General features: G+C 49.1%; 1 protein-coding gene across 1 annotated transcript; it reads right to left on the bottom strand.

Annotated features, from left to right (window-relative positions):
• Positions 1-1,105: 1,105 nt before the first annotated feature.
• Rgcc (regulator of cell cycle) lies at positions 1,106-9,923 on the bottom strand. Its single transcript, XM_026777881.1, has 3 exons — positions 9,756-9,923; positions 9,009-9,194; positions 1,106-1,638 (listed from the first exon to the last, which is right to left on the bottom strand). The coding sequence occupies exons 1-3, from the start codon at positions 9,802-9,804 to the stop codon at positions 1,445-1,447; spliced, it is 429 nt and encodes a 142-aa protein (XP_026633682.1). The 5' UTR covers positions 9,805-9,923; the 3' UTR covers positions 1,106-1,444.
• Between the last annotated feature and the right edge of the window lie 439 nt (positions 9,924-10,362).

Raw genomic sequence — 10,362 nt, 5'->3', positions numbered from 1 at the left:
TGTCTCCCCCACATTTACTTGTGTCTCAGCAGCTGACCCAGAGGACAGCCTCAGAGTTTGTCCTGTAGTCCACGACCACCCTAAGCCACCATCCTACCCACCTTCCTAACCTGGGAGATGGTTCCATCTTAAATCCATCTTTGGTGTCTTAAAACTCTGGGAGACAGGGAGGGGAAGGAAGGCAAATTATTTGCTTGCGCTGCTGCTGGAGGGCAATACAGTGGCCCTCTGGTGTGACAGGAGACTAATATTCGTACTAGCTCATGTCAAGTGGAACAGGGAACGTGACGGCCCCTCCCAGAGTAGCACAGAGCTTTCATCCAGACGTCGCTGTCTCTGCAGTCAGAGGTAGATGCTTTCCAGTGCAGTTTACTTTCTTCTGTATGGTTTGTCATGCCTTCCTTCCTTCCTTCCTTGAAATGCACTGCTGAATATTTTCCTTTGCAGGGTACAAACGGTTCATTGTTCACAGTGACTTTTTTTTCCCTGCTGTAATTCCCACCTCTGGAGGATTGGGTAGCAGAGCTGGGCACTACTGAAGCCACTCTCCAGCTACTCTATCCCTGGAGTCCTCAGATCCATTGCAGACTGGAGGCTGGACCGCAGTCCAATCCCCTGAGGCTGTAACATTGTGTCAAGAAGAGAACTTAAAAATATCCCACTTTCTAGAAAGGGGGAAGTTCTGTTGGAATGCCAGGCGGAGGCAAGTGAGGGGATCGGCATATTTCTTTTCAAGTTGGTTCCATTTTTATTGCATTTTGCAACTCTTTTCAGCAAGCTCAATTTTCCTTGGAGGGGGGAGGCATCTTTGGTTCTCAAAAGGGCCCCTCTCCAATATAACAGAACATTCGGCTTTCTAGCTGGTGAGACCAAAAACTAAGAGCTAATTCAAGCCTCTTTAAACCAACCCTCTTTGGTCTATTCATATCGAAGCAGAGACAGGGTGGAGCTGCTGTTTTGAGACATGTCCATTTTATTTTATTAAAAACATTCATTCATTCATTCATTTGGTGTGTGTGTGTGTATGTATGTATGAATACATGTGCCCATGTGGACATCAGAGGACATCCACCAAGCAAATCCGAGATCAAACTCAGCTTGTCGGGCTTGGCAGCAAGCAGGCTTACCCACTGAGCCATCTCAATGGCCCCATGTTAGATCATCCTTTTCTTATAAAGACAGCTGCTAAACTGGTCACCCAAAAGCACTAGTGTAAACAGTTAATGAAATGAAATGAAAGAAAGGAAGGAAGGAAGGAAGGAAGGAAAGAGAAAAAGAAAATAATCTTCTCATTGCTGCAAAGCCATACTGCTGAGTTCTTACGAAGCCAAGCTAGTCCAGCAGGAAAATGAGAAGCACTTCCCCTCTGACACAAGACAGAATCTACACGTGGCCCAAATCCCACGAAACGACGCATTCTGTCCCCCCAAAACCATTTATTGTCTTATCTCCTTGCTTTGTGCGCCGTGAACGCCTGGTTGGGGATAAACAAAATGGGGCGGGCAGAGATAGAAGCAGTGGTGGGCTCACCTTTCCGAGGAGCCACAGTGGAAGTCAGCAGGGCTGGAGTGGAGTCCGTGGGAGAATTCAGTTTCTCATCGCTGAAGCTGAAGCTGTCCCTGTACAGCGAGTCTGCACCTTTAAGGAAGGAGGCCATATTCATTAGGAGGTGTGCCCGCTAAACACTTGCCAGTCTAGGTTTATACACCCAGCAGTTCAGAGAACCAGACGCTGCAGACCTACATGAAAGAAAACAGACCAGTTTCCGATCTAGACATATCTAAAGCAGGGCAGTGTGAGTGTGAGTGTGTGTGTGTGTGTGTGTGTGTGTGTGTGTGTGTGTGTGTGATGTGTATCCAGGCAAGTGCACTGGCGACCTAGAACTGTGTGATGTGTTAATAGGACCAGATATCTGCTCCGCAGGAGTCAACTGGCCAGCTATCAAGCCAAGTCCTGGCTGATGGGATGAGAGCTGGAATATGAAGCAGCTTCGTTGGTAGGGTGTTTGTCCAGACGGCATGAAGCTCTGCGTCCAATCCCAGCACCTAGTAAAAGACCAGGAGTTGGACGGACACACTCCCTGCTAGGTAGACTGATAGAGGGGTCATGATCAGATAATAAAGGCGGTAAACTCCCTCAGCCTCCTGACTTGAGACAAAACCCTGGCAGCTTTAAAACAAAGGCCTGGTAGGCTTTTGTCTCCCACCAGTAGACTGGCTCAAAAAATTCAAGCCTGGATCAAGAACAGGACTGTTGTGGATCAATCAACCGGTTACCCAGTCTTTCTTCAAACTGACCAGCCCTAAAGGACAGGAGGGAAACTCTGCAGCCTTAAACAACCAAACAAATGACAAAAATCCAACCCAGCACCCTCCCCCAAGAGACCAGATCTTTTTGGCCTCTGACAGAGAGTCTTTTTCTCTGTGTGTCTGCTTCATTATGTGTTCAAACTCCCAGTAACCAGCATGGTTTCAGCTGCTAGTTCTGCATGCTCCTGTTTGAGATGTCTCTGCTACTCCTGCTGCACTCAAGAGTTTTTCCTGCCTTTTAATTCTTTAACAGACAGAGAAATCGAAACCTCACCAAGACCCTGGCACTCTATCAGTGGTACACCGGTCAGTGGCAAACCAGTGATGCCAGCACTCTGGAGGTAGAAACAAGAGGATCAGAAATTCAAGTCATCCTCAGCTACATACTGAGTAAAATACATGAGACTCTGTCTTCAAAAGAAGAAAAAAAAGGAGGGGAAGGGAACAGATGGGGCGGGCAGGCACTAAAGAGATGGCTTATCAGTTAAGAATTAGCCGCTTTTGCCAGAAGACATGGGTTCTATTCCTAGCACCCACTTAGCAGCTTACAACACTCTGTAACTACAATTCTAGGAGTCTAATGCTCTTTCTGGCCGCCTTGGGCCCTTGGCACACAAGCGGTATGTAGACATGCATACAGGCAAAACACCCATACACATAAAAAAAATGTAAACACTCAAAATGCAGTATCATTTCTCATGAAAGGCATTCTCTTCCTTCTAAACACCTTTCAAACACAAGCACAACATTGGGCCCCACGTCTAATAATTTCCCTCCCTGCTCAGGAGTCTGGGTCACACAGTTACCCACTCTTGTTCCTGACACACTGAAGTCAAGAACAAAGATTGTTTTTTGTTCCTGGCTGTTCATCTGTCACAATCAAAGGACTTCACAGTTCCTTCTATTCTTATGCCCCAAATGTCAAAGCAGCAGGAGGCAAAGTCCCAGTCAGGCTAGACTGCACCAGGGCCAGGAGCGGCTTAGCTACTGCCTGCTCAAGGGTGCTTAAAAAGATCATATTCTGGTCCTCAGTTTACCTGTCAGTAAGATGGAAAGGTAGATTGGACAATCTTTCCAATCCCTCCTAGTCCTGAGATCCTAAATCCTGACAAAGAGGAGGAAGTCAGCGCAGTTCTGAGGAGGTGGTGGAGTCTCAGAGACACAGGAGGTTAACGGAAGCAGGATGTGGCCCCGGAGGTGGTGGCAAGGGAGGAAGCTGCTTCTCTGGTTAGAAACGGAAAGTCAAGCCACTCAGCGGCAGCAGGAGCTCTGGGAAGGCTCTTCAGGTGAGCAGCCAAATAACGAGGGCCTGGCCAGGTCCCTGCTCCCTCTGGAGGCTCCTGTCCTTCAAGCCATTTCTCTTTAGTTCGGGGAGAGGCAACATGCCTTGCTTTAGTTCTGTTAACTCAAAATGAACTTGTCTAAATTACTTTTTAGTGTGCTCAGAAAAAAAGAAAAATAGGTCTCTGAAAGAAGTTTCCTATAGTCACAGGACTGAGCCTATCCCTAAAAGGCTGCCACACCCCCTCAGGTGGTCTTGTCTGACCGTGCCCTTTACCTTCTGACCAGAAGGACCCAGGGCTCTCTTGGCCTCTATACCCACCTAACCCACTTCTCCAAACATGCCCAGCAGAACCTCATGAACAACCACTATGATCTTTTCTTCCTTCAAGAGTTCTAGCCCAGGTCACCTTAAAGGACCACAGTCATTTTTCAGGCCTTCGACGATGGAACCACACCGAGGTCCTCAACACTGAACCTTAGACCCATACACACTATCCAAAAATAGCATCACCAGCTCCCACCTCTGGAATGCAGGTCCTTGACATGTGTGACTAACTATGTTCCGGGAACACCAAGAACACTGTCGATCATTCCCCCTATGACTGTCCAGAGAAGTCTTGTGATGAAGACACAGGTCTGTCCCCAGCCCTCCTTCCCAAGTATACTTGACAACTGGACACTTTGTGGCCCTCCTATTAATATCTTAGGACATTAGAACTCTCTAGAACGTGAGTTGGAAGCCCTTCTGTTTGTTTGGTTTGTTTGTTTTTTTTTTTCAGCTGTTTATGCCTGTAGAACAGCGGTCATGGTAGCAATCCCCGGCACACGGGAAGGAACAGAGCATCTGTTTAGATCCCCGGATGAGCATCACTTTATCGCTGTCAGTAACCAGGGGATCACACAGATACAGATGGAGAAACATGAGGAGAAGACAGAATCATCTTTGGGACTCAGGCCAAAGCCCCTGTCACAGTATCCTTGTCTCTGAAAGAGGCCCAAGAACATCGTCCTGTCCTAGGATCAGAGTTCCCACTGTGAGACTCTCTAGTCCAGAACTTAAAGGCCACCCCCTCCCTGTTCTCTATCTCTCAGAACAGCTGGCACTTGAGGGCCACTCTCAATGCCACACCTGTTTTCACCCTGCCCTGCATACGCCACAGTCCCTCCCCCTAGCTTTGAACTTCATCTCTGTTTCAAGTCCCTGAAGCTCTGCCTCTGTGGAACGGGCGGGGAGCAGAGGCCACGTGAAAGGCAACAGCAACCTAGGCCTTCTGTGTGTGATGCCTGTGGCTTCCGAATGGTCTGATCTTCAAGCCAAATGGAGAAAAGCGTGTTCGGAAAGGCAGGCGTTGTCGCTGAGGAGAAAACAACCAAGATACCAAGGCTGGCTTCCCGCCATTTTCAGATTGTAACAGTTTTTTTTTTTTTAAAAGTTTCTCTTCAGAAGTGACCAAGAACAAACCCACAACACAGATACCCAAACGCTAAACTTCTTTACCTGCTATTTCCCCTCACAGGTTCTTATCGAGAGCCTGTCTGAACGGAATCTCACGCTAGAAGTTGTGGCAGATGAGTAGGTAAGCAAGGCTCAAGCTCCTGTTCTGGTCACTCCCTTAGAACTCTAGTTCTTGGGAAAATAATATTTAGCCGGTCTGATAAAATGCCAGCAGTGTGTCTCTGGCTGATAGCATGTATGTGTATGGCTACCCCGCCCTGCTATCTGGTATTAGGTTCTCCAAACCTAATTGTTATGATGACTTGAGGGACCTTCGTATGTGGTAAAGCAGACCTTAAAACATCTATTTCAGACTGCTTTGAAGCCCTACCTCACTGGTATCCAATCCCCATTCCAAATGTCCTTTAAAGTCCTGGTCCATTTAATGCATTAAAGTCTCAGATCTTGGAATGAGTGTCCCAAGGGACCATCAAAAGAAATAAAAGCGTATTACATACACAACCCCATAAGTTTAGATATACCTATCAAATGTAAGAAACTTACAACACAAACAGAGTTTTGTTTAAAAGAAAGACATATATATATACATATATGCACATATATACACACACATATATGTTTCTTTTTTATTTTAATTTGGGGGGTTGGGAGAAAGGTAATTTAGGGTTAGAACTGCCATGTGCTACTTCAGAGAAAAGTAAAACCACAGACAGAGAGCCTTGCCCAGAGGCCTGGCAAATATAGATCCTTCCCACACATCTGCAACAGCCAACTATAGTAATTACCAGGAAAAGGAAAGTACCAGGTCTATGGCACTGTCCCCAGAGAATGGCAGGAATGAGGGTCTCTCTTTTCCAAACCTAACTTCTGACAGTCAGCTTCAGTGAAGTGTGGCACAGAGGAAAAGACTCCAGGCTCTAAGTTTGATCACTGTCGGGTCTGAAGCCAGCCTGGTCTACAGTGAGTTCCAGGCAGCCAGGGGTAAAGTAAGACCCTGTTTTGGAGATTCTAAGTAAATAATATATATATAATATCCTATATAATATATATGTATATACACATATATTATTCTAAAAACAAAACCTAACTAAAGATGTTCAATTTCTATAGCACCTCAAAGGGCCAAGCCTAAAAACCACCTTCCCAGCTCCCAACTGCCTTGCCCTTTTACTGAGAAACTTAGGATTATTCCCAATAAAGTGCTATTGGAAAGGCACAGCCCCCTTTTAAACCCATTTTCACTTATTGTTGATGTGAATGTGTGTGTCTGTGCACGTGAGCACAGGTGGGGCCTTCGAGGCCAGAGGTCTCAGATTCCCCCTGGAACCGGAGTTCCTGGCAGTTGTGAGCTGTTCAGCATGGGTGCTGGGAATCCAACTCCAGTCCTCTGGAAAAACAGTACCTATTTCTAACCCCTGTACCTTCTCTGAAGTCCTGCAAAAACCTAATTTTTGTTTGTTAGTTTTTTGAGACAGAGTTTCTGTGTGTAGCTTTGGAGCCTGTCCTGGAGCTTGCTCTGTAGACCAGGCTGGTCTCGAACTCACAGAGATCCACCTGTACAACCTGATGTTTTTAGTGAGAAAAAAAAAAGGTATTTTTCAAAATTCAGGAATATGCACCACCTATGTCCACTGACTTTTGATCCCAAAAGCCTTGAAAAGGACCTGCAATGCCGTGTATGAAAAGACACAGGATCTGAGCACAATGGAGCGCCAGGATACTCCCACACTCTGGTTCACATTCTAACCAACCGTCTGTGATGACAGAGCAAGGCAAAGAAATTAATGAAGATAAAAGTGCCTAACTTGTAGGACTGAGGTAAAGATTATGAGTGATAACATTCAAAGAATACCAAGAGGTGACCGACAACAAGAGCCAACAAGTTAGGAGGCTAACAACCCTAGTGAGGGCTTGGTAAAAGGAAGCTAGCCGCTGTGGCCTCCATTATAAACCTGGCTGCCCTCTTGAGAGAGTTAAGTTCCAGGGGTCTGCACCTCTCCCAGGCATTCTCTTCCTCCTTTGTTACAGATTTCTTTGTCCATTTGTAACAAATGCCCCCCCCTCCATTCCTGGAGACAATTAAGACAGTCACATTATGTATCCTTAAGAAAGCATTATTTAGATACACGCAAACCCCACCATGACTGTTTCTGAGCATTCACCCGGGGAACAAACCATGCTGACAGCAAATATCAAGGTCACCACTCTTTCTCAGGCCCTTCCCACCACTTCTCCAACCACCACACTACAGGCTAACAACAAAAGCAGAAAGTGAAAAACACAGAGATATACCCTAAGGAAAACAACCAGTTCTATCAACTATCTCCCAAACTGCTAAGGAACATCTCTAATGAAATCTCTTCTAAGACTCCTAAAAACACCTCCTAGATCTGAGCTCCCTCTTGGCAGAACTTGTAGATGTTGCCTGCCATAACTGCACAAGATCAGACCCCAATCCAGCAGGAGGCTCTGGTATAGCAAAGAGTTGTCCTTGATCACAGAGCAGTAGTGACAGACCCAGCCTTCTCCTCTGTGGAGAAGAGAATTTCCACATGATGAATAACTTGGACATCATCCCAATGGATGGAGATATATTCAAGTTACGCCACAGGTATTGAGACAGATTTCCAGGGCAAGACTTGGCTTGGAATGCTGGGAAGGCAGTTCATTAGCATCAAAGAGTAAAAGTTGTAAACAGAAAGGAACCGCTCACCCACCCCATCTCCATCCCCCTTCACCTCCTCCATCACCCTGTGCCCTGTGCAGGCTGCTGGGGAAAATCAAACTAGAGCTCAGGTTTCTCACTCAAACCCTGACCAGGAGGATAACTCAGATCTCATACTGATCTTCGCCGCCGGGTCACAAGGAAGAAGTCTCTAGATTTCAAAGCAATACCAGGCCTTTGACTCCCAGGATCCGGGACAGCACAGCTAACAATGTCTGTGCCGGCAGCCTGGCTAGGAAGTAAGTGCTCTTGAACAAACAGAATGTAAATTCACACTGAAAAACAGCGAGTAAGCTAGGGCTTGGGAAACAATTTCGTAACAATAAAAAACGTCTCCAAATTCGCTGCTTGACACCTGCGCAGATATCCGGGATCTTGTAGGTCACTTGAGTTACTGAACTCCCCGCCCCCTCTCACGCACACTCTTTCTGCCAAAGTTATTAGGACAGAGGCACTGTGGAAAAGGATACCAGGATGAACCTCTCTCTACTGGCAACCATGAGGGGGAGGTGTGAGGAGCTGCGTGAAACCCAGTTCTTGAACTCAGTAGCCCCGGGGAGAGTGGTTTCAAAACTGCCTGGGGTGGTGAAAGAGCCCGGGAGCTCAGAGGAAAGGGAATGAAGCTATTTCAAAAATTCCAAAAACAGCAGCTTATGAAATCATTTTGGTTTCACAAATGTTTCATTATTGTGCTCGCCTGAGTCCCCAAGTCCCCCAACACCCATTCTGGAAAAGAAGAGAGGGCACTGTTTGGTTTAGCGTTGACCTTGCATGCTAGTAGCCCTAGGTAAGTCTGGACCCCCAGGACTGCCAAGGCTGAACGTGCTGGCACGCCTCTGTGATCCCAGCACCTGAAGCCCAAGGAAGGAGGATCAGAAGTTCAAGGCATTCTCAGCTAGGTCTCCTTGGGAGTGATCTCAGTAAAGTTTAAAATAATAATAATAAAGAGCAGGGAGCAAAGCAGGGAAACTGCTGGAAGACCCGGCCCGGGTCCCAGGAGCTCTTGCTGACTTTAGAAACACTTAAGCCTCATGACAGACACCTGCCATGACAGATAGACCCACACACAGTCCATCAAGAGTCGTGTCCCGTCCTCCCACCCCCACCCCGGATTGCCATCATGCCACCACCTGGACTTAAATCTCAAGAGCCGGTGCACAGCCTCGGGTCTGAGTTTCCTGGATACCGTGCCTCAGTTTACAGATACCCCAGTGACCCCGGAGCCTTCACTTACTCTCCGAGTCGCTAAAGCCGCTGCTGTCACTGACGCTGGCGCTGCTGCGCCTCTTCATGCGCTCCAGGTGCTCCTCATAGTGGAAGTGGCGGGCATGGAAGGGCGATGCGAAGTCCGCCAGCACGGCGTCGAACTCGCACAGCACGTCCGTCAGGTCTGCGGCGGCCGCTGAGTCCATTGCCGGGGCTGGGAGCGGGCACAGAGCGCTCAGTGAACCGCAGCGTGGGTAGGGGTGACTCTTCCCCTGCCCGGGAGGATCTGGAGAGACGGTCACCGGACTAGGACGGCTAACTTCACTCTGCATTTGCCGGTGACAGCCGCGCTGCTACCTTGTAACCGCTCAACCACTCTCCAAAGCGCCTGCCACCAGACCCATACGAGCTATAGCCTCCGTGGGTGGAAAGCCATTAAGTCACCTAGACCACCCCACGCGCTTTCCTACTTGTGCCCACGCTCACTCCCTGGAGCGAGTGGCGGCGGGAAGTCTGAGTCAACAAGCACCCGTTACGTGTCAGGCTCAGATCCTTGTCCTGCGTGGGAAACCAAACTGAACTGGCCCCAGCCGTGCGACCCGGGGGATGGCGTGCTGGGGTGATGGAGGACGAAGGGTGGTCAATGGAAAGAGACTATCGCGACTCCTGATCTCTCACCCCCCACCCGCAGGTTTGAGCTCTCAGAAGTCGGGGAGTCCCTGACTTCGATCCCGGGGCGCAGAGATGGAGGGGGCACGCTCAACCCGGCACTTACCTGCGGCCGAAGCCGCCGCAGGGCTGCCCTGAATCGAGGGCGGCTTCATGGAGAGGTCACTCGCCTACACGCGTGGCAGAGATGCCGCGAGGTGCTGGCCCTGGTGGAGGCCGCCTTGCACTGCAGTCCGCTCGGGTAACCCGGCCGAGCGCTTGCTCCTCGCTTGCGCCGCCACCCGCCGGCTTCACCATCTTATAGCCACGGGCGGGGGCGGGGCGAGGCGGGGCCACCAAGTCTGTCCCAGACGACCTAGGGGACGTCCCTGTCCTCCCCCCGCCCCATCCTCTACCTCAGCACCGCCCTCGCCACGCGCCCGCCGGCCTAGAACCGCAGTGACGACTTGTGTCGCCGGAGCCCGGGTTACCGCCCCAAATATTTACCCGCCGCTTTCCCCCGCCACCCTGACAACCCGACCCACGGATGTGTCTATGTCGACCTATGGGTGAGTTCCTCAAGAGTTTATCCTGCTTCCCGCCGTCTGTCAGAGCCTCCTTGAGCCTCCGTTTCCTCATCTGTGAAATGGAACTGCAAATGCAGAGCCTCCTTGCTTGTTACAAAAGTAAAGGAACCGAGGGCCTCAGTAGGTTGTACGAGGGCAGAGTTCCCC

The sequence above is a fragment of the Microtus ochrogaster genome, unplaced genomic scaffold (assembly GCF_000317375.1).
Source record: "Microtus ochrogaster isolate Prairie Vole_2 unplaced genomic scaffold, MicOch1.0 UNK88, whole genome shotgun sequence".
Taxonomy (NCBI): Eukaryota; Metazoa; Chordata; class Mammalia; order Rodentia; family Cricetidae; genus Microtus; species Microtus ochrogaster.
This window is presented reverse-complemented; position numbering and strand designations above follow the sequence as displayed.

What these genes read in the sequence shown, in the direction of transcription:
- Rgcc (XM_026777881.1), bottom strand. Translation starts at nt 9,804, where the DNA reads ATGAAGCCGCCCTCGATTCAGGGCAGCCCTGCGGCGGCTTCGGCCGCA. An exon ending in TGCGGCGGCTTCGGCCGCAG is followed by an intron (nt 9,195 to 9,755) that starts GTAAGTGCCGGG and finishes GCCCGCTCCCAG; the next exon opens with CCCCGGCAATGGACTCAGCG. An exon ending in CGGCTTTAGCGACTCGGAGA is followed by an intron (nt 1,639 to 9,008) that starts GTAAGTGAAGGC and finishes CCTTCCTTAAAG; the next exon opens with GTGCAGACTCGCTGTACAGG.